General features: G+C 47.5%; 10 protein-coding genes across 10 annotated transcripts; 8 read left to right on the top strand and 2 right to left on the bottom strand.

Moving 5' to 3' along the window:
- Nucleotides 1-182: 182 nt before the first annotated feature.
- N7479_008139 (uncharacterized protein) lies at nt 183-949 on the top strand (the record flags this gene model as incomplete). The annotated part of the gene is made up of 2 exons (XM_057255833.1): nt 183-704; nt 767-949. The coding sequence occupies 2 exons, from the start codon at nt 183-185 to the stop codon at nt 947-949; spliced, it is 705 nt and encodes a 234-aa protein (XP_057109695.1).
- A 304-nt stretch (nt 950-1,253) lies between these two features.
- On the top strand, nt 1,254-3,492 carry N7479_008138 (ketoreductase domain-containing protein; the record flags this gene model as incomplete). The annotated part of the gene is made up of 2 exons (XM_057255832.1): nt 1,254-2,742; nt 2,915-3,492. 2 exons carry the CDS (start codon nt 1,254-1,256, stop codon nt 3,490-3,492), a joined length of 2,067 nt encoding a protein of 688 aa, XP_057109694.1.
- A 309-nt stretch (nt 3,493-3,801) lies between these two features.
- N7479_008137 (monooxygenase) lies at nt 3,802-4,149 on the top strand (the record flags this gene model as incomplete). The annotated part of the gene is made up of 1 exon (XM_057255831.1): nt 3,802-4,149. One exon carries the CDS (start codon nt 3,802-3,804, stop codon nt 4,147-4,149), a length of 348 nt encoding a protein of 115 aa, XP_057109693.1.
- Nucleotides 4,150-4,409: 260 nt separating this feature from the next.
- Nucleotides 4,410-6,892, bottom strand: N7479_008136 (Zn(II)2Cys6 transcription factor; the record flags this gene model as incomplete). Its single annotated transcript, XM_057255830.1, has 2 exons — nt 4,410-6,198; nt 6,264-6,892. 2 exons carry the CDS (start codon nt 6,890-6,892, stop codon nt 4,410-4,412), a joined length of 2,418 nt encoding a protein of 805 aa, XP_057109692.1.
- Nucleotides 6,893-8,569: 1,677 nt separating this feature from the next.
- N7479_008135 (MCT family MFS transporter) lies at nt 8,570-10,032 on the top strand (the record flags this gene model as incomplete). Its single annotated transcript, XM_057255829.1, has 3 exons — nt 8,570-9,100; nt 9,154-9,448; nt 9,500-10,032. 3 exons carry the CDS (start codon nt 8,570-8,572, stop codon nt 10,030-10,032), a joined length of 1,359 nt encoding a protein of 452 aa, XP_057109691.1.
- A 710-nt stretch (nt 10,033-10,742) lies between these two features.
- N7479_008134 (bZIP transcription factor) lies at nt 10,743-12,038 on the top strand (the record flags this gene model as incomplete). Its single annotated transcript, XM_057255828.1, has 3 exons — nt 10,743-10,823; nt 10,877-11,861; nt 11,914-12,038. 3 exons carry the CDS (start codon nt 10,743-10,745, stop codon nt 12,036-12,038), a joined length of 1,191 nt encoding a protein of 396 aa, XP_057109690.1.
- A 2,107-nt stretch (nt 12,039-14,145) lies between these two features.
- Nucleotides 14,146-16,660, top strand: N7479_008133 (uncharacterized protein; the record flags this gene model as incomplete). Its single annotated transcript, XM_057255827.1, has 2 exons — nt 14,146-16,117; nt 16,173-16,660. The coding sequence occupies 2 exons, from the start codon at nt 14,146-14,148 to the stop codon at nt 16,658-16,660; spliced, it is 2,460 nt and encodes an 819-aa protein (XP_057109689.1).
- Nucleotides 16,661-17,357: 697 nt separating this feature from the next.
- On the top strand, nt 17,358-18,806 carry N7479_008132 (putative aminotransferase family protein (LolT); the record flags this gene model as incomplete). Its single annotated transcript, XM_057255826.1, has 2 exons — nt 17,358-18,037; nt 18,113-18,806. 2 exons carry the CDS (start codon nt 17,358-17,360, stop codon nt 18,804-18,806), a joined length of 1,374 nt encoding a protein of 457 aa, XP_057109688.1.
- Nucleotides 18,807-19,166: 360 nt separating this feature from the next.
- On the top strand, nt 19,167-19,905 carry N7479_008131 (beta-class carbonic anhydrase; the record flags this gene model as incomplete). The annotated part of the gene is made up of 4 exons (XM_057255825.1): nt 19,167-19,252; nt 19,340-19,377; nt 19,444-19,583; nt 19,672-19,905. The coding sequence occupies 4 exons, from the start codon at nt 19,167-19,169 to the stop codon at nt 19,903-19,905; spliced, it is 498 nt and encodes a 165-aa protein (XP_057109687.1).
- Nucleotides 19,906-20,888: 983 nt separating this feature from the next.
- Nucleotides 20,889-21,155, bottom strand: N7479_008130 (uncharacterized protein; the record flags this gene model as incomplete). The annotated part of the gene is made up of 1 exon (XM_057255824.1): nt 20,889-21,155. One exon carries the CDS (start codon nt 21,153-21,155, stop codon nt 20,889-20,891), a length of 267 nt encoding a protein of 88 aa, XP_057109686.1.
- Nucleotides 21,156-22,011: the final 856 nt, after the last annotated feature.

The following is a 22,011-nucleotide window of genomic DNA, read 5'->3' as shown; positions in this document are numbered from 1 at the left end:
TGAGCCATGGCTCTTCAACGGAGCCATCTACGAAATGAAACCTTGAAATGAGTCGCTCCTTCAGAGACAATTCCCTGCTTCAGAGACACTTCACTTTGAAGATCGACTTATTGCTCTCAAAATTCAATCATTCTCAACATCTTTCATTTCCAACAACCGATCCCATACCATCGCTTCCTAACATGAGCGACAAAAGCGTTACTCTCACTGCTCACCGAGCTTTGGCTCTTCCAGAAATTGTGGGTGAAATCCTCTTTTGGGTCGAAAGGGACACTAGAAACACCAGAATATGGCATCTCGGACGTTGCTTACTGAACTGCGCCTTGGTAAACAAGACGTGGTGCCATGAAGCGATACGTATCTTGTGGAGCGACATGGAAGTACATGGGAAATCACTCAACGAGATCATGATACCAATCTCCCCCGACCGCCGCCAGAATTATGCCAACCTTGTGAAGAAGGCAGCGGTATTAACATACAGCGAGGCGACTGAAAAGATAGTACAGCCAGCTTTGGAAAATGTGATCTTCCCGCAGTTACACACTTTACACCTTCTTCTAGTCTTTCGTGACTTGAGCACTGAGGAGTGTATCCGCACCCTAAATTTAAACATACCCAATCTCCGGACGCTTCACATCAATTATTGGATTGCACCCATGTTTCTATATCCTGACCAATGGGACTATCTCACTGAGCGGATTTCGGTTTGTTTTACTAGCTACCATCTGCTGCACCACATGACTAACTGCAACTTCCCCATATCTAGGTGATCTTTCCGGGGTTGCTAAATGTTCGAATTGAGATGCCAGTGATACTTTATCTTTCAGGGTTTGAGGCTCTATCTGAAAGCCTGCCGAACTTGGAATCTATCGAGTTTGAGGATATAGTGTCCCAGTGGGAGGAAACTGATGTCGAGGATTTGGACGATGAGAGTGCGGATGAATTCTGAGGGATCCCATGCAGCTTCTCATCTATACATTGTCTTGATATTGATTGTATTTTGTTTGCGTGGGCTTTTACATTATTTTTGCTTGAACTTAGCTGGTCTTTCATGGATGAGATAAATACAGAAAGCTCTCAATTTTCAGGCGATGCTTCAAGTCATAGATGGGCCGTTGACCTTTTTGTCTTTGGGAAGGCCAACTTAGACCCTCGCTCATTCGTAGAAGTCCGAGTCCATCTATTAATTGCCGTTATTATACCTCCCTATTGATAGGTTGTAGACATTTACTAAGTCCTCTGGTGAGTCCGTCATGTGCCTGTCCTTGCTAAATCGTTCACACCCCCAGGTTCAAAGAAGTCAACTTCACTTCGTTGATGACGATCAGACCATTGCGACCAAGGCAATCCTGATGCTGGTGAAAATGTTCTTGATAGTGCTTGCACTGGCAAACGTTGTCCAAAGTCATCAGACCGCGATGGTTCACAATGTAGACGATCTTCTGGCTCGAGCAATTTCACAAACGACCTTCGGTCGTTTGCATTTCTCAGCGTCGAATGCTGTAGTGCGTCAAGACTGGATCGTCATCCACCCACGATCGACCGCTCGTATCGTAAGACGCGATCTACCTGTTGACATCGCCGTGCTACTGGACTGTTCCGAGCAGTCTCAAAGCAATGAAGTTCTGGTCCAGCAAATTCCAGCTACCTGTCGAATATCTGGTCTTGATAGCTCCTTAATCAGGAATGCCATTGATCAACTCGGTACGGCTCCATTGCTCACGAAAGCAAATGGCCTGGTTCAAGGATTCATTCGCCAGAATGACATCTCAGAACCGCAAGGCTTGAATCCCGATGTACAAGGGATCGCGAACATCAGCAAGAGCAATGTGAAAAGTCTCGGCCTGGTGGACTGGGAGGCAACAGCTCCTGTTGCCCTCACCGTGCAACCTATACAACCACGCCACATGCTCAGGCCCGATTGGACCTACCTCATGATTGGAATGACGGGCGCTATGGGGATATCTCTTTGCCAGTGGGCAATACGAAACGGAGCTAGATCAATTGTTCTCACAAGCAGAAATCCTAGCGTGGATGAAGATTGGCTCATCGAGACGCGCTCACTTGGGGCAGACGTACAGGTGTGGCCGATGGAAATCGCCAGCAGAGCTGCAGTTGGGTCTGTCATCTCCCGGATCAACAGCACGATGCCTCAGCTTGTAGGGGGCTGTAACGGCACCATGGTTCTCAATGACAAACTTTTCCTGGACATGGATGCGCAAGGAATGAATGCGGCCCTCGAGCCCAAATTTCGCGGGTCTCAAATCATTGATAAGGTCTTAGGAGACCAAGACCTGGACTTCTTTATTCTCTTGTCGTCCTGTGCGATGCCCATCGGAAATCCCAGCCAAACGAATTACCACGCCGCGAATTTGTACATGGCCAGCCTTGCTGCCAATAGACGGACCCCCAGGTCAGCTGCCTCCATCATCCATCTTAGTTATATCGCCGATGTGGGGTATGTCACTCGACAAGATCAGAGCATGCGAGAGCGACTTGAGCAACTTCCGTTCTGCCCGCTCTGTGAGTCTGACATTCACAACACATTTGCGGAAGCAATCAGAGCTAGCAGGCCCAACGGTCGTGATGATCCTTTCGATTTCGCAATAAACATGAGTCCTTGCAGGGAATATGTTCCTCCGAACTTTTGGGATATCACCACATCATCATGGACGCTTTCAGTCTCTCCATTTTCTTCCGGGATCTACATACAGCATATCAGACTGGTACATTACAACGGAGGTCTGTCGACTACATGGACTTGGTGACCCAAGAACGAATGCTTTCGGAGGACCAACTTGATGACCTCGACACTACAGCAAAATTTCAGTTCCGGAAGAACGAATTCACCGAACCAGTTGATATCCTGAGTAGACGGCAACGAAATTTATCGTGGATCCGACGATATCTACAGAGTGGCCCTTCAAGCGCTTGTACCGCACAGGAGATCAAGGACGTCTGCTCGAAGACGGATCTTTGCTATTCATGGGCCGCCTGGACGGCAACACTCAGATCCAGTTGAATGGCGTCCGCATTGAGTCGGAGAAGGTCGAAGGCGCAATCTTAGCTGGATCTGACGGCAAACTGTCGACAGCAGTTGCAGCGGCGCACAAAGACCGTCTGCTTGCGTATGCGACATTAACAACTGGAATATCTTTGACAGAGACAGAAATCAAGCAGCTACTGATCTACGCATCTCTTCCCTTACTGACCACTATGCAACCCTCCAAGCTGATCATCATGGACACACTGCCGCTTACGTCCGCTGGGAAGATTAATCAGGAGGCAATTCAGGATCTCGCCATGTCGGGTCAACCGAACCGACCTATTTCCAGCAGCGGAACAATAAACAGACTGATATTGCGTCAGGGAGAACTCCGGCTACTCTGGAAAAAGGTTCTCGGTGGCCCAGATCGATCATTCGGTCACGAAAGCGATTTCTTCCATGTTGGGGAAACTCAGTGGCCCTCATGCGCTTGCAAGGAGCCATAAGAGAGTCGATAAACGTTGTAGTCTCTACCAGGCAAGCACGCTTTCTGAGAGGACTGCTCGAATCCAAGTCTAGCAGGAGCAAAGCCAAGTCGACCAGCCACAAGATGAGATTTCATGGGACACTGAGACAGAAATTCCAGCTATTGTTCGGGATGCTCTAAGGCAAGTTTCGACCCGTCGTAATGATGTTAAAAGTCCTAAGAAACATGAGATTGAGATTCTCCTCACGGGTGCCACATCTTTTCTTGGTGGAGCCATTTTAAGAGCTCTTGTTGAGCTGTGAAATTGGATCCGGTCGTCATAGAATCCATGGATGAGCGCGGCAGAGCCCTGCGTGAGGAAATCGATCAGTACATTCAGCAAAGCGATGACTATAACCAGAGCTTCGGCGTTGAAATGGGTCACCGCTACGAGTTGAGTCTGGCAGTACTGAACGGGCAGGTGGATGTTGAAAAGGCAGCACCACAGTTCGACTCACGCAACTATGTACATCCCAACTACCTTTCCTGGTTCGCGGGTACCGCACGTGGCTTTGTCGGATGGCAGCGCCATTTCCGATGGATTCGGGAAAGGCTGCACCATGGTTGCGTTTCTGCAGAAAGAAGCAGTAGCAGCCGGAGACCAATGTCAGGTGCCCATCGCACTGGTCAGTTTTGAAGAAGCAGCACGCCAACACAGTATTCCTTTAAAGAGGCTTTGTTTGATGAATGAGACTCATGCGTTCCGAATTTGGGATGCTTGTCTTGTCCTCGTGCGGCCTGATGGATTTTTAGCGTGGCGCTTAGATGGTATGGATAAGGTGCACAATGCATCACTTGGAAGTGTTGCTTCAAGCAACAGGTCATACCTCACCTTTGTAAGCAAAACCCTCCGAGAAAGAGACGATCGAACATAGAACGGAATGGAAAGAATTAACCTCAATTAATCACGATCTTCATTTCGCGACGTAAATCGTCCTGTGAACTTGCTCTATCAAATAGTTGGAACCAAAAAGGCCGAAAAGTCCAGGTACTTGGGGTCCTGACTTCAGTCAGTAGTGCTATGTAAGAGGCGCATATTTGGTAATTTGTACTTACCATTGCGCCAAAATTCAGGCCGTCAAGAAGCCCATTATCGATCACGTCTTGTGACACTTCTCGGGGCGTGTTGGCGGCCCTGTAGGACTGTAGTACATCATAACACTCCTTCAGGCTGTCTTTTGCAGTGTTCAGCACAGCAGACAAAATAGGTTGGCCGCGTTCCATGGCGTGTATCTGGGAAAGAATGCCAGCAAGAAAGATGTAGCGTTTCAACGTAGGATGGCCCAACTTTACGATCTGCAGTAATTGTTCGTTGATGTGTTCCAAAAGTCGAATGATGGGCGCTCGCTGGCCGCGCGCCAGTTCAGCGAGAGGATCAAGGACCAATGTGTGGTTGAGACCAACCGAAGCAGATGACAGACCGAAACCCGTTTCCTCCAGCTGAGACACAACCTCCAAGCCCAAGACTGAAATTACGTCCAGGCTCAAAGGTCCGCGAAATGACCCTGTGCTCATCACCATCAACTTGGACAGATCGTCAAGAGAGTCTGCAGGTAGCCGAAGTCGCTCGGCATAAGTGGCGATAATCATTGCAGACTCCTGACAAACCCTCCGGGAAAAATAGAAGCGGGGGTCCTTTTGCGCTTGTAGCATGAAAGGCCGATGCAGAACCAGAATATACCGACGAATCTGCATATCAAGGAAAGCGTGATGCATGCCTAGGAATTGCGACCAATGCGACCGACAATAGCTTGCAAGAGTACGGCAAGCTGTCTGAAGTTTCGTAGCTAGCTCAATGGCAATTTCGTATGAGTGCTCTAATCGCTCGTTTTGGACCGCCCTGACAACTTCAAGTCGTATCGGCAGGGACTGACGCATGAGAATTTGTATCGACGATTCCGTATAGCTTGTCAACGGTTGTGGAGATGGAGACTGTTTGCTGGCTGAATCTAAATCAGCATCGCTGACATTAAGAGGCATATGATCGTCAAAGTCGTTCGAAGAAAGAAGCAAAGGGACGGAACTATCCATGGAACCATGGATTACGAGCTCTAGGACTGTTGTCCAAAGCCTCTTTCGTATCCCGGCTTGAAAAGGAGACAGAGAAAACAGTTGTGGATCTCGGTGCAGGCCCATGGCCATAGCCGCCCGAAGTAGACCACTTTCCGACAGCCACGGTGAGCGGCCGACTAATGTTATCTGCCGCGAAACCAATAGAAGACAGAAAATTTGAATTCCATCAAGATTGTTGGTAGTTTTCTCTGACGGTCCAACCATCCAGTATTGAGCAGCTTGTATCCAAGTACGCCGCGAGCGCTGTAGAACTTTGTCGTCGTCATTGCTGAAGACGCTTCCAATGGCCAACACCAAACCCAACTTGATTGCAAAGTTTGTAACTACAGGCTGCGGCTGGCTGAAGTATTGTTCGTATTCTGCCCAGAATGTGGGAATGTGAAAACAACGATAGATCAACTCGAAAGTCCGCATGTAGTGATTCACCAGTCGGTCACAGATGGAACGAGCCGGCATTGTACTCAGAAGTTGAGGAACGGGGTCATCCATCTGCGGTGCCTGCTCATTTTTCATCGTGAGTCGCAAGTTGCGTATCTCATTTACCGAATCGGCTAGCTCGGCCTTGGTATCCACGAAGGTCAATTCAACGTCGCTGTCTCCAACATGACTGATTCTGAACTATTGACATGTCAGCCAACGTTCAGTCAGTCAATGTGTTTATTAGAAATGAGCCTCGACAATACCTTCTCAGCAGTGTGCAGCCAGTGGCTTGAAGGAAACAGTTTTACCTTCTTCGGGTTGTGACGAAGTCGAGGGATGACAGACGGAATTGTTAGAGACTTATCGCCCGTGATAGTTGAAGGCGCAGGACGAGCTTGGGAGAGCTCAGCAAGCCGCTGCTCGACGTGTTGGAGGCGATCAGACAATGCCAGCAGCGTGAGATGATTGTTGCTGCTGCTGCTGAGGCTGTGCTGCTGGGGATCGACTTCTGGTACAACCGAGTGCTCAAGCTCCTGTACACGTCGCTCTACGCTCCGAATTCGTTCCGATTCATTCGTTTTTCGTTGCCTCTTTGCAGGGTGATCGATGTTGTTGTTTGGGGCAATGCTGAGCGAGCGAGGAACTTGTTGTTGGACATTATTGCCCTCGCTTCCACGATCTTCCAGGGCGAGACTGGGTTGCTGCTGATCTCCTTGATATGCGCACGTCACCGAGCTTCTGGAGACTTGACAGGCTGAACATGGCGATTTGAGATCGCAACGTACCTTTCGGCGGCGGCACGGGTCGCAGGATTGCGCAGGTCGGCGGCTCCGACGAGCGAGTGAAGGTGCCGACCGGGTACTGCCAAAGCTCTGATCCTCAGTCATCTTGACGACAGTCCAAACTGCAGGTATTGAATGTGCGGTCAACGGACATCAATGATGTTGGAAAGCTCGGAGGGAAAGCTCGGGGTCGGCAAGCTACTGAAGTGAGGTCCATCTTGCTCTCGGACTCGGGCCCGGGTCCGGGCTCGGGGCTCGGACATAAAGCCCACTCCTCTAAACGTTCGCCCACCTACCGATCAATTCAACCTCCTCAGTACAGGTATTTTCATACAGCCCTTATTGGTGTCAACAGCTAGGCTGCGAATCCCTTGCCGATCATTGCTGACACAATGTCGTCGCTTTTGATCGTCAGACATAGCCTTCGCTCCTAGGCGTCAATGCAACGTTTCTTCTTTAGATTTCCAAGTTGTGCTGGTCCGTTGCAGGAATTTAGAAACGAGTGAAACGCGGATATACAATAAAGAGTTGCAAGGCATGGATCTGACATTTTGGCATCTAACATTCAAGCTAATGTTCTCAAGTTTGAGCTAACGTAATTCTTGTCGAAAGCTCTGTTACAATGACTGGAAACCCGAGTACATATTCCCTATAATCTGAGAATTCTCGACTATAACACTAACCTGTCTGGGAGCGTTCGACCACATGTATATACTTTAATACCTTTTGGGAATTTCGGACCATAAGGACGACAATCTTGGAAGTTGAACATCTTCGTCAGGAGGTAAGATGAAATTCCCAAAAAATACATAGTCATTAGAGCACTCTCTTCTCCCTCTATTTTCTCTGAAACAAACGGCTAGAATAGTAGGTTTCGAACGATACCTAACAGTCCCAATTTGCCTTATAGAATCTTGAGTAAGTCGAAGCCCACCCCAACGTCTTGTATCCATTGCTTCCGTCACCACCGCCCAGGCCGTCGAAGTATGCCTGTTGGCTACTGAACCTAGGAAAGAGTTGATTGTCGGGGCTGACTGGCATCATGGCTGATGACTGCAAAATGCTAATGGTATGGCGTCCGTGGAACGTTCGTCGGTTGCTACCTGGATTCTTTCTGCCGCTCATGTCCGCACGATGCACATTGTTGAGGATTTTGACGTGGCTCATTCGAGTCTCTGATAGACGTCAGTTAATAATTCTCGACTTGACCATAGTGTCTTGGGAGTACCGAATTACTGAACAAGCTTCTTCGCGACGAAGTAGCCAACAGTGCCGAACAAACCGATCTTGAGAAGCGCCATCCCTCTTCTGGGTCCGTATGCTTGCAACGGAAAGTTGGCTCGAGCAAAGAGTTGTCTGGCATGAAATCGACTGGATCGGCGAGTAGGATAGTCCATGATTTGTTGTTGAATGATTCCTTAAAACCTCGTAGGTGGACGACGAATGTTTATAGGTAAAAACATTTAAGCCGGCTCCGGAACTCCAAGGCTGATCGGGGTCGGCTTTCCTTTTGAATAGCTCGGCCGCGGATTCGGCCTCGGGTGTGCAGCAGTGCCTTTGCGTACATCACCAATGAACAGCATCGGACGTCCGATCTTTTACTCGACGTCGGGTATTACTAGCGACAGCATATATGTCCGACCTCCTTTTATACGCAGAGCTTGGCCTCTTGCCGGAGGTATATAGCATTGGCCATATTCCTTAGAATCGGGCTCGTTATTTCAATCGACGTCACAAGCCCAACTATCTTTTGCGCGCCCTATTAAGCACCCCCCAGCAACTATGCACGACGACCGCACCGCTGAGCTCGAGAAGGGCAGTCCAACCTCTTTAAGACTATCGAGTCCAGCGGAGCCCGTGCCTCAAGTATCTGGCCCACCAGCAGTACCTGAAGGAGGCACAAAAGCCTACCTATCGCTACTCGGAGGCTCCTTGGGCCTTTTCATCTCATTTGGATGGGTCAATTGCATTGCTCTGTTCCAAGCTGAATATGAGACCAACCAGTTGAAGACCTATAGCAGCTCGGAGGTGTCCTGGATCACTTCGTCCGAATGTGAGAGCCTTCTTCCCCAACCGGCCGTGAAACAACAAGCTCATTTCAATCTAGTTTTCTTTATGCTGTTTATATCACCGTTGTCTGGATATCTATTTGACAACTATGGACCACGATTGCCGATCTGTATCGGTGGATTGATGCATGTGTTTGGACTCATGATGACCAGCTTGTCAAGTAAATACTACCAATTCTACTTGGCACAGTCGATTTGCTCAGGAACTGGCACATCGCTTATTTTCACTCCGGCAATGACTTCGGTTTGTGTGATCACTCTTGGAATTTATCGCTCATTTTCTGACAAGCTTCACAGCCTATGACTTACTTCAGAAAGCGCCGAGCTTTGGCAGGAGGATTGACCGTTGCAGGCTCGAGTCTGGGTGGTGTAATCTTTCCCCTTATGGTCAACAAACTCCTTTCGGAGGTCGGCTTTGCATGGACGATGCGAATCTGCGCTTTCTTGATCCTTGGGCTCTGGGCTATTGCCATGCTCACCATCTCCTCCAACTTGCCTCACACTCGCAAGGAGTTCAACCTTGCGAACTACCTTCGGCCTTTCACGGAATTCAACTTCTTGATCTTGTTGACGTTCTGCTTTTTCCTTTATTGTGAGCCGACTATCATCATGTTTCATCGTAACACAGCTAACCAGGGTTTAGGGGGATTGGTTGTCCCTTTCGACTACCTTGTCCTGTCTGCTATGCATAACGGAATGTCAATGACTATGGCCTACAATCTGATTCCCATTATGAACGGAGCGAGCTTTTTTGGACGGACGATTCCCAATGGCCTTGCCGACAAGTACGGCCGTTTCAATGTGCTTATCATCATGCTCGTTTTCACTGGTGTCATCACTCTGGCCTTGTGGCTGCCTGGTCGCAGTAACGCGGCCAACATTGTCTTCGCCGCTTTGTTTGGTATCGGATCTGGCACCACCATTGGCTTGACACCGCCCCTTGTGATGACTCTCTACCCCCCTCAGGAGATCGGATTTCGAATCGGGTTGGCTCTTGCTATCGCAGGCATTGGTGCCCTTACGAGCCCTCCGATAGCTGGTGCAATTTTAGGGACAGGTGGAGGCTCTTTCCGCTTTGCGGCCTTGTTCAGTGGCGTGAACTTTATGGTCGCGACAATCCTTTTGGTGTGGCTGAGGGGTAGAGTTTCTGGTTGGAATGCCCTCACAAAAGCTTGATGCCTAAGCAAGGGCACTGAGTGCAGCAGCCTGCTGCAACTACAATATTTGGTGAAGAAGAGGAGACTGGCGTGGAGGCAGAGAAATATAAATCGGCACAGGCGTGATATGAACACGATCTTACGGCGGTATGGCAGAATCCCTTCTATATAAATACAGAGATTTTAGTCTTGCATTTGAATCAATCCCTGTAGACGAACAGACGATATATATAGATTTAGAGAGTCCGGAAATTGATTTTATGACTATTAAGATCATTACCTCTTCGATACGTGCTTGTTAAACCAATTTATAGATTATATCTACATATGTCAAATACTTAAATATACCTTATAATTTGATCTAGCTGATTCTCTCCAGTCATTAGCGAGAACAAGGTAGTAAATATATACTAATCGTACTAAGTAGAATATATAGACACCTACGACGTCTACTATAATCAGAATCGATCCATCCATGGATATGTATGATATTAATAAGCAGCTTACCAAGGTTGCGTTGCCCCACCTAGGCAGGTGTGAGTGGTCCACTCACAGGTCCATTGGTTCACGCATTCCAAGGTCCACGGGTTGATTTTCCGATTATTCAACATCCCGACTCGGCCTGGTCATATAATCATCGTATCGCCTCTGCTTTTGTCATGCTGCTTAATTTCTAGCTACATACTTTTGATCTAACTCAAGCTTTTCCTACATATTTAATTTCAGACAATGAGTGAAGAAACGGCTAAATCGAGTGGTCGCAAACGCGGTCGCCCTCGAAATGTGACTGACGATCAAGAAGTGCCAGAGGTGGGATCCCAACGCTCTAAGTGCCGAAAGTTTATGTACTCACTAATTACTAGAAACGTCGCAAGCAACTCCGCCTTGCGCAGCAGGCATATCGCAAAAGAAAGGAGACCACGATCGGCAACCTGCAGAATCGCGTACACGAATTAGAAACTGGTATCGAGAAAATCAGCCACTCTTTTCTCTCCTTCAGTAATCTTCTTATAGAAGAGCAACTCCTCTTACAATATCCGCATATCGCATCGGCCCTCCAAGACATAACTCAGCAATGCGTGTCGCTTGCAAAGGCTGGGAGTGAGGAATCGACGGAGAGCGCACTCCCTCTCGTTCGGACCCCAAAAGAATCTCAAATTACAAATAATAATACAACCTCAACATCAGTTCTGGATAATCCACACTCGGAAGCTTCAACGGATGTCGAGGACATAATACAATCAGCTGCTACGAGCTGGCCTGGCCCTCCTACTCCACCATATCAAGATCGCTCAATCCTGCCGTTTGACCTCGTCATGCCATCACCTACTGTTCAGTTTCCTTATACCAGTCCACCTTTATCGGACTGCTCATCAACACTCGGCCTACTCTCTAGTAATATAACGCCTGACAAGCAGTGGAATATCGCACAACGTCTAGTCCGGGCTTGCTGTCAAAAAGGATACCGCTTTCTCGTCAACAGCCCCGACGATTTCCCAGTCCAGCAGTGCATATTTGGGTCTGCTCTGAGTCTAGCAGACCGCAATAGGTTGATCTCGGGCTTTTACGCCGTCATACAAGACAAGACCGGGGAATTGACAAACTCCAAGGCTAATGTGCTTCACGCCCTGCGGTCCAATATGAACACATTCTCGAATGAACAACTCCAGCTCTCCTCTAAAATATGGCAGATTGCTCTCGAATCAGCTTCTGGTCACTGGATGGATGCCGGCGAAGTGCAAGAATACCTGCGCGACAAGAGAGCAATCTTTGAGAGCTTCCCTGGCTCCTCTGGCCGTCTCGATTATACAGTCTCGCCATCACTTGATATAACGTCCTTCATAAAATGTGAGTTCGTGGGAACAGAATGTCTCGAAGAAGTCTACTAACGCCACTGTAGTCCTCTCACATGATGCCATATGCGTTGGGAACGGACCGGCATTCCGACGACAGAGCGTTGAAAAAGCCCTTCGTCAGGCAACGATTAGTGTGCCCTGGGATTTCGATAATCTTTGTGATTTATAGCACATATCTTTACCTGTAATATAGTATAATGCACACACGAACGCAGCCCACATGGCCCGGAAACTCAAGCAATTTACCGTCGCCTATTTTGTTGTATTGGCAGCGGCTTCTCCCAAGTTTGCAAAAGTTTGCAAAACAATGCTCCACCCATCCATTATTTAATTTCCACATTAACTATGCGAGTCTGCTAATTCGGCCCCAGGGCAATCGAGCAAGACTATCCTGAGTCCCCGCACTAATATGCAATCACTTTCACAGTCAATTGTTAATGTTCTTTTGAAGCCCGAACGCGTAAGCTGAATCCCCGCCAAGACTTGGCTCTGATCGTCTACGGGTAAACCGACGGTTGCCCCGCAAAGTCCATAATGAATTCGCGCTCACGTTCACCGGGTATGTATTGCCCAAGTGGACGCTTGGCACGGCCACTATAGTGTATACCTAATCGGATCATTATACTACCTAGGTATAGCGTAGTAGTGGTTATTAGTACAACATACGGGGTGGTCACTAAGCTAATAACGTGTATGTAGGCCAAGTCACTAGTTATCGAGGTATATATTAGTCTAGAGATAAGGCCGCTAGGTACGAAGTACATATGTGCATATCTATATTTCCAAGGTTGTATGTTATATACTAATCATGGCAAGCCACCAACACCGGACCGGGTAGTGCGTTGGTAGGCTTGCCAGAATCATTGCTCCTTACCGATGAATTGCCCTAATCGCTATTCTGTAGGCTAAACTAGCTTCGGTGGTCAGATTTCTTGTGGATTTGACCGAAACGCTGCTAGACTAAGGGACATGATAAACAAAAGAGTCCACGGGTGCGAACACTGGCTATTTGTTCGTCCACTTGAGTCACAGAGCAATCGAATAAATTTACTACCTATTTGCGACTCTCGCACAAGCCGCCTAGCATGCGACTACCCCTCATAGCTAATTGTTCGACAGACATCCCTTCTAACCTATATAAGACGTGTAATATCCCCCTAGATAAGGCTGAAACCCCCCTGCTCCTTCCCCGGCCCGGGCGCCAAGTTTTGGGCTTTTGTCGTAGGACGAAGATGCGCCACAAATTGTGTGATAAATTCCGAATATTCACACTTTGTTACTAGTAAGAGTATATTAATATCAAATTAATATGGGATATATGCTATAGTTATATCTAATCTCCTCATATCATAATGGGGCAATGGTTATTAATACTAGGCGTGAGTTGGTCGCTACACTGATAGAGTATACTCCGTAGCTAATGTTCTATTTGGTTACTGATGCATATTAGCTTAGAGATAAGGCCGCTATATTCATACTGCATATGTATGGATACTGCGGAGTATCATTGGAATAGTTACCGATCCCTCGGGTGTTTATAATAGTAAATACAAGCCTTGTACGGAGTACTCCGTACTCCGTACCTACATAAGGGCCCTCTTCCTATTCTTCCTGATTCATTGCGCTGATCACTACTCCATCCGCTGAAATGTCTTAGGCGGTCAGATCTCTAGTAAGTTTGATCAAATACGGGCTGCTCGAATAAGGGATGCTGGTAAGCGAAAATAGAGTGCTGACCGGTGATTTATCTTATTTTTCATACTAGTACATAACAAAGGACACGGAGCTCCGACGTGGTTGAAGATGGTTTGGGAAAGTATTTAAGCGCTTTGGAACAGACTCTTACAACATAATTCAACAATCAAGCTATGAGATAGCGCTAGCACCACCTGGGTAATTATGACCGGGCTACCCTGTATGTCCGAGCGAGCTCTAAGGTCAGCTCAACGCTAGCGATACATTTGCCCTTTAACTCTCATGTCAACTACTATAGTGTAATCCAGTTACATTGGTGCAGACAGACTGATATGGAGGCTGGGTCTTATTGGACAAACCCTGTCATTTGCCTTATCTGGCACCTGGGACCGAGCATCGGGTCATGGATAGTGGTTGGATTATACCACAAGTCTATACAGAGGCGTTGTTCATTGAATGTATAAAGTATGGCTATGCCCTCGTAACCCAAGACGGTCAATCAAGACTTGTTGACAATCGCAGGCTATCAGCAAACACCCTGCATTGGTATCACCTAGGGCCCACCTAGATTGATTCTCGCCATGGCAGACTCAGAGAAAGATAGTCCTCCCTACGAAAGTACCACAAAGACCCATTTTGATGTGGAGAAAATCCAGCCCATTGTCGAAATCTCCAACACAGATCTCTCAGACTTGTTGGATACCCTTCGTGAAACCATCAAAGATCATGAGCTGGATCCCAACTTTCCCACTGAGATCCTCAACTCGGCTCGTGCTGCGCTGCAAGAGACACCCGACAAGCTCGATGCAACCCGTATTCAGAGTATTGTAGCTCAGATACAGGCTGAACGTGACCTTCTTCTCAATGATTCCCCTTACGCTGAAGTTCGTGCAGTCGTCGACAACACCGATGATCCTTCGACACCAGTCAACACCTTCCGTGCCTGGTCCCTCGGCATCCTCTTCACAATCTTGGGCACTGGCATAGATCAGTTCTTCTCTTTGCGGTATCCCGGAATTTATCTCTACACTGTTGTTGCTCAGTTGCTCGCTTATGCCTGCGGTGTGTTCATGGCTCGAGTTCTACCCACCACCTCCTACAGTGTCTTTGGGAAAAACTTCAGCCTCAACCCAGGCCCTTTCAACCAGAAGGAGCACATGCTCATCACCGTCATGTCCAATGTCGCATACGGAGGTCTCAATGGAACCGCATACGTGACCTACATCTTCCAGGTTTTGAAGCTGGACATGTTTTATGGAATGAAAGAATTGGCCAACAGCGCAGGGTTCCAGATTCTGTTGACACTATCCACCCAGTTGATTGGTTATGGGTGTGCTGGCATAGCACGTCGATTCTTGGTCTACCCTCCCGCTATGATGTGGCCCAAGAACCTGGCCCAGATTGCCCTGAACCGAGCCCTGCACAATGATGGTGCTTCAGGTTCGATAAACGGATGGTCGATGTCTCGCTATCGTTTCTTCCTGTACTGCTTTGGTGCAATGTTCTTCTACTTCTGGTTCCCCGACTACATCTTCCAGGCTTTGTCGTACTTCAATTGGATGACTTGGATCGCACCGGAAAACGTCAAACTGGCTATCATCACTGGCTCGATTGGTGGAATGGGGTTCAATCCCCTCCCTACCTTTGATTGGAATATGATCTCATACGCATTTGACCCAGTTGTCACTCCGTTCTTCTCGTTGGTGAACAACGTGATCGGCATGGGTTTTGTTGGCATTGTGATCATTCTGCCTGTTTATTTCTGCAACGTGTGGAATACTGCTTACCTTCCCATCAACAGCAATGGGATTTTCGACAACACCGGCTCCAGCTATAACGTTAGCCGCATCCTCAATTCGGAATTTACTCTTGACGAGGCTGCTTACGCGGAGTACGGCCAAGCCTACCTTGGTGCTGCTAATTCGGTCCTGTACTCTGCCTTCTTTGCTATCTACCTAGCGACAGTTGTGTACGCAATATTATACCACAATCGAGAGATCATGACTGGCTTCCGTGCGGTACTCAAGTGGACTAGTGCCAGAGATGAGTACGACGATGTGCACAACCGTCTCATGCGCGCGTACAAAGAGTGCCCAGAATGGTGGTACTTGAGTATCCTCGCAATCGCGTTCATTATGGGTTGCGTTTGCTGCAGTGTCTACGACACCGGCATGCCGATCTGGGGAATCGTCATTGGGCTGCTGCTTTGTGTTTTCTTGCAGATCCCCATCGGAATCATTATGGCTGTCACCAATGTTGAGGTCACCAACAATGTTATTGCCGAGTTTATCGGTGGATATGCTGTGCCAAACAACCCAGTCGCAAACATGATTTTCAAGTCATATGGCTATATCGCGTCAGCACAGTCTATTCAGTTTGCAGCTGATCTTAAATTGGGTCATTATATGAAAATTCCTCCCCGCACAATGTTTGCCGCCCAGACTGTGGCCACTGTCATTGCTGGGTTTGTGTCGATCGGAGTCAATGCCTGGCAGCTGTCCAATATCAAGGATATTTGCACTTCTCATCAATCGGCAAACTTCACATGTCCTGGTAAAGGCTCTCCAGTCATGAAACTACCATAGAGAAAGATTGCTAACTCTTCTAGGCTCCCACACATTCTTTACTGCCTCCATTATCTGGGGAGTCATTGGCCCCGCGCGCATTTATGGTGACAGTGGCATCTACCACCCTCTAGAATGGGGATTCCTTGTCGGCGCTCTTCTCCCTATCCCCACCTACTTCCTTGCTAAGCGTTTCCCCAACTCTTGGGTCCGCTACGTTCATATTCCTCTTCTGCTGAACGGCGTTCTTTGGTGGGCCCCGTACAATTTCACTTATGCTTGGCCAGCTCTCGTAGTCGGATTTGGTTTCAACTACTACGTGAAGCGCCACTACGAGAGGTGGTGGCAGAAGTATGCTTACGTGCTTAGCTCCTCGTTCTCCTGCGGAATTGGTATTGCCGGCCTGATAATCTTTTTTGCTGTTCAGTTCAAGGCCGTTGATATAAACTGGTGGGGCAATAACGTGCCGTATGCTGGTTGCGATAATAATGAATGTCCCTTGTTGCCGATTCCAGAAATTGGACATTTCTGAGGTTGGTAGTAATAGTTAATGGCTAGGAAGTTATCGTTATATATTATTGAAGTTACTACCGTGGTTTCGTGATATATTTCACTGTGTCAACAGTGTTTACCATTCCATCTGCTTGTTCTTTCCTTCACCCCATTAAATTCTTAGGATATAGTGGATCGGGACATATACTGATACATTAACTTTCAGCGTCTTCAAGTTCTTGCATATTCAATCCAGTGCAACATAGTGCAAACTTTCATCTTGTATGAGTCAATTATATAGGAAATGAACTATATACCATGGCGCTACCCATCTTTTCTCCTAGGCCAAAAAAGCCGTATTGTTGTTGCTCTTAAGATCTACTATATGGGCGTGTCAATGTAATACAACTAAGCATGCTGATATTGCACATTCTTATCTCCTATCTCAGCTTTGTATGAACAAGCGATATTTTCTACGCCCTTCGGCGGCATGTGGGGCTCCGGAGCTTCGGGTAGCATCGCAAGAGCCTATGGGTTGTCATTGGCTCGGGTTGACTCACTCTTGTTTTTAAGGATCAGACCTCTCGATCTTTGAACAAAGTTGTTATAGAGCCAACCTTAAAACTTGACTCATTGCGCTTCGGATCTGTGTTTAAATTGTTCTTCTCCCACTGAAGTTGTGGTGTTCCTTATCCCATCACTTTCCCCAAGGTTCCTTGAATTCTCCATTCTCCATCATGACCTCGACAAGTCAATCAACTCCTTTTGGCAAGCCGATGCTGAAGCATTGGATGTTCGATCCCGCCTATAAGAACCTAAACCATGGATCATTTGGTGCCCATCCAATTCCAGTTAAAGATGCACAGCGTGCCTTCATGGATATCGCCGATGTGCGACCAGATCCATATATCCGCCGACACCACTCAGAGTATCTGGACAAAGCTCGTGAAGCTGTCGCAAAGATCCTCAACGCTGAGCGGGACGATTGCGTGTTTGTTAAGAATGCGACTACAGGCGTGGCGACTGTACTGTATAACTTGAATTTCCAACCAGGTGAGGCTCTCATTTACTTTGAGCCTGTCTACGGTGCTGTTGAGAAGGGCGTTGTCTCGCTACAAGAGCACAAGTCTTTCCAATCCCGAAAAGTGTCTTTCCAGTTCCCCATTACCGAAGACGAGCTAGAACGCCGTTTCCGAGAGGTGATTCGCCAGGCTCGTGAGGAGGGACTCAAAGTCCGGGCTAGTGTCTTCGACGCCATCGTCAGCAATCCGGGTGTGCGGTTCCCCTTTGAACGGATTACTGCAATTTGCCGCGAAGAGGGTATTTTGAGCGTCATCGATGCTGCGCACGGCATTGGAAATATCCATCTCGATATGAAGAAGCTACAGCCTGACTTCTTCGTGTCAAATTGTCACAAGTATGAACTATCCCCTATTATTTTACCCTTTGTGATAAATTGAGCACACATCGAATATTAACTCGACTTTAAAAGATGGCTCTACACACCCCGTAGCTGTGCAGTGCTCTACACGCCCCGGCGTAACCAGCATCTAATGCGCACTACTATGCCGACATCTTGGGGATTTATCCCAGCCCCGGAGTCTCCCGAGACAATCGCCTCAGTGCTCAGTGACCCCAACGCCCCCGTGAAAAAGACTGCTTTCGAGCAACTCTTCGAGTTCGTCGCCACGAGTGATGACTCCGCGTACATCTGCGTCCCGGCCGCGCTGAAATTCCGCACCGAGGTCTGTGGAGGTGAGGATGCAATTATTGCCTACACTCACCGTGTTGCAAATGAAGGCGCAGACGCTGTTGCTGCCACTCTCGGTACTGAAGTCATGCAAGAACCTGATCTGAAGCCTGGCCAGGAGAGCCGCATGCGCCAGTGTGCCATGACTACAGTCAGGCTCCCTATTGCTGTTGCACTTACTGGAAAGGAGACTGAACCCCTTAACCATACCCCTTTGGTTGTATTGTCCGAGGAAGAAGCTCCCAATGCATTTTCTTGGATTCAGACGCAGCTCTTGGACAAGCATGACACTTTCCTGCCCGTTTTCCGCCATGGACCTTGGCTATGGACACGTCTGAGTGGCCAGACTTACTTGGAGACAAGTGATTTTGAATCTGTTGGTGTTGTCTTGCGCGACCTTTGTGAACGTGTTGCGAAGAAGGAGTTCAAGGCTTGATCTGGCTGTCTATATTTAGCACTGATTGAGTAGCAACAATTACAAGTAATTAGTGCATTCATAACCATGTTCGTATTAGGATCAGCAAATAGGTAGTGTGAATGAACTACAATGGAAGTAACCCTTCGTAGCAAACTCCAGCCATTCCATATTTTTCCGGCAGTTGAATTTAGGAAGTGGAGTCGGAATTAAATATTATTACTCACTCAAGCTGCTTTCTTTTCGGTGAAGACTATTTGGAAAATATGTTGCCTTTCTTCCCGCATATGACACCAGAAGCGGGGTGTGTACGTCCTTTATATATACCACTATCAAATCCCGGTGTCTGAATAAATCTATTCAAAACATACTAAATTTACTATGTCTGTTGCAAAGGAATTCGAAGCAGCTAATGCCAATTATGTCGCATCTTTCACCAAGGGTGACTTGCAGCTACCCCCACAGCGGTATGTTGATAGCGCTCGTTCTAGCTCCAATTTTTCCTATACCAATATCCCAAAAAGACATATCTGACTCTGTTTCTTCGTTTCTAGAAAGGTAGCCGTGGTGGCTTGCATGGACGCACGCCTTGGTACGTACACTCCGCGGTACATCTGATACAAGAGAATGATACTCACACCTGCTATTTACTCTATAGACCCTGCCCGCGCCCTTGGTCTTGAAGAAGGCGATGCCCATGTAATCCGCAATGCTGGTGGGAGAGTCTCAGACGCCCTGCGCAGCATCATCATTTCGCAGCAGCTGCTCGGAACTCGTGAGATCGTCATCGTGCACCATGTACACAGCCCCTACAGACAATTGAGACCGAGCCTTAATCATGGCTTACATCTTATTCATTTTGAATCAATTGCTGATGTATTTGCAGACAAATTGTGGAATGCTCACTTTCACCGACCAGGTAATTAGAGACAAGATCCGTGTGGATCTACACCAGAATGTCGACCACATTGCGTTTCTACCATTCGGGGATCTCGAGCAGAGTGTTCGGGATGATATTCGGCTATTGAAGGATAGTCCTCTTGTTTTGGATGTCCCCATTACAGGATATGTGTATGAAGTTGAAACTGGGAAGATTGTCCAGATTGCGGAGAATCAGTAACTGACACTATTGACATTGTGGTATGTTGAGCTTCGATGCTGAGGTATAGAATACACAGCGATATATGAATTAGCTTTATTCATGCTAGTGGCTTTTGGGACAAAAATCACTATTATCGTGATACCTCGGTTTACCTCTTCTACAGCTTTTCGAGTAGCCTCTACCTAATTATACTATTTTATATAAGCAAAATGGCTTTGTAAAGGATGGGTCACACTTAAAGCATGAGGTTTCCACTTTGGTATATTAGGACTCTTTGTACATAAAGCTTCTTTCATACTTGGGCTTCGCTACACCGAGGTGCTGGGTGCCTAGGGTGCCCAAGGCATCTACTAGTGGCCTAAGGCCCAGTCATAGTCACCACAACAAGTTTCAAACCTTTATAACAGCCGCCGGAAATTGTCCCAAATAAACCGAGGAATTTGCTTTCTATCTTTCCTCTAGAGCTAGTGAAACTGCCGAGGGCACCGGGGCTTCGTGCCTAGCTTAGAAAGGGATCCACTAACATTAACTTGTAGGAGAGCATGAATAATATTTATGCCCTAGAAGATAGCCATTTATTTATAGTGGAACATGATATTTCTCCAGCTTATATAACCGCGACGATAATATTCTTAGACTCAATTCCTGGTGATAGACTTCTGTGGCAAACTAGCTTAAGTTGTTCACACCTTCAACACGCACGCATGCCACTTCCCTCTCAACTAAGCGAGTATTCATTCCGAGGTTGAATTCGTTTTTTATCTAGTAAATACCACTTTGAATGAGGGCCGCCATGGCATGTCATCATCATTTGTTGAATTTCAGATGAGCACGAATCGAAGATTGAAGAGGTGCCGAAGTACTAAAACCAAAATCCGAAAATAAGTATATAACCATCCTTCCCCACAAGACACGGCTAGGGTATAGTTAGTCAAGTATAAGAATACACAAGAAAGGGTTTTCAACTAGTGACTTACTGCTGGTTGTTTGTCAAATTTCTCCTAACCAAGCACATCGGCCGGATCCTGAACGGCATCAACCTCATCCTGGTATGGATCAATTGCATCGGCATCGTCTTCGAAAAGCACCAGGATGTAGTTGGCGCTGTCAACAATCTTGCCATCATATCCTGCACGCTTGTGAAGTTGAGAGTTGGCAGGTTCCCTGCGCTCCATGGTCAAGGACACAGACTTGCCCTGCAAAGAGACGGGGATGGCGGCGACAAACGCCGCACAGCCAACCAGGATTGCAGCAAGGGTAATCTTCATATTGGATACAGAGGGGAATGTGGATGGATATGGGTAGAATGAATTGGCCGGGGGCTTTGGAGAGTTCAAGACTATGAGTGAATGATGTGTTTGAGATGAAGACTATACCAGTGCGTCGGGAGACCGGCTTATATATGTGAGATTGGAGGGGGGCACAGATATTTTGGGTTCCAAATCGTAATGTATGTGTACTATACTTCCCCGACAGCATGTCCCATGATCCTGTCAAGTCGTCGGAGCATCTATCACGCTTTGAGCTATGATAACCGAGCCCGAGCAGCCCAGTTCTCTCTTCATCATCTTCGTGCATATATTGGAGTCAATATGTTGCCAAGAAATCCTGGCTAGCTACTGGCTATCAGTACCATGCAGGCAGAAAATTTCTGACTTCATGTCTGCCAGGACGGACTTGGTCTAGGGCTCTGTCGTCAACACGGGAGACAGCGAGCCAATCCCGGATAAGGCTAATAACGGCCGTTCTTTCGCGTGATGCTGTATTCGGACAATAGGTCCTCTTTCAAGTAGCGTTGCAATACCTTCATATAATCTCGCTGATGCTACATATGCAATGTAACCTTTTAGGCAATCTGAGCAAGTTGACGGCTGCGGTATGTAAATAGATATACTGGACGGGAAATTGAACACAGTCTTTGCATGTATCTTGAGTCAATTGGTCAGAGGAGTGCCCGAGAAGACAAAAGCCCAAGTAACTGATCGTAACCACTAGTAATCTAGGTATAATGATATGCGGGCCCATCCACACACATGATGTATGGCGTTTCACTGTTAGATACTTGGGTTGGAGACTCAAGACTCAAGGTCCAGCCCTTCCCCCCTCGTTTCTGTTTTTTCCTAC

Source organism: Penicillium vulpinum (genome assembly GCF_028829585.1).
Source record: "Penicillium vulpinum strain IBT 29486 chromosome Unknown utg000003l_segment0_segment0, whole genome shotgun sequence".
NCBI lineage: Eukaryota > Fungi > Ascomycota > Eurotiomycetes > Eurotiales > Aspergillaceae > Penicillium > Penicillium vulpinum.
This window is presented reverse-complemented; position numbering and strand designations above follow the sequence as displayed.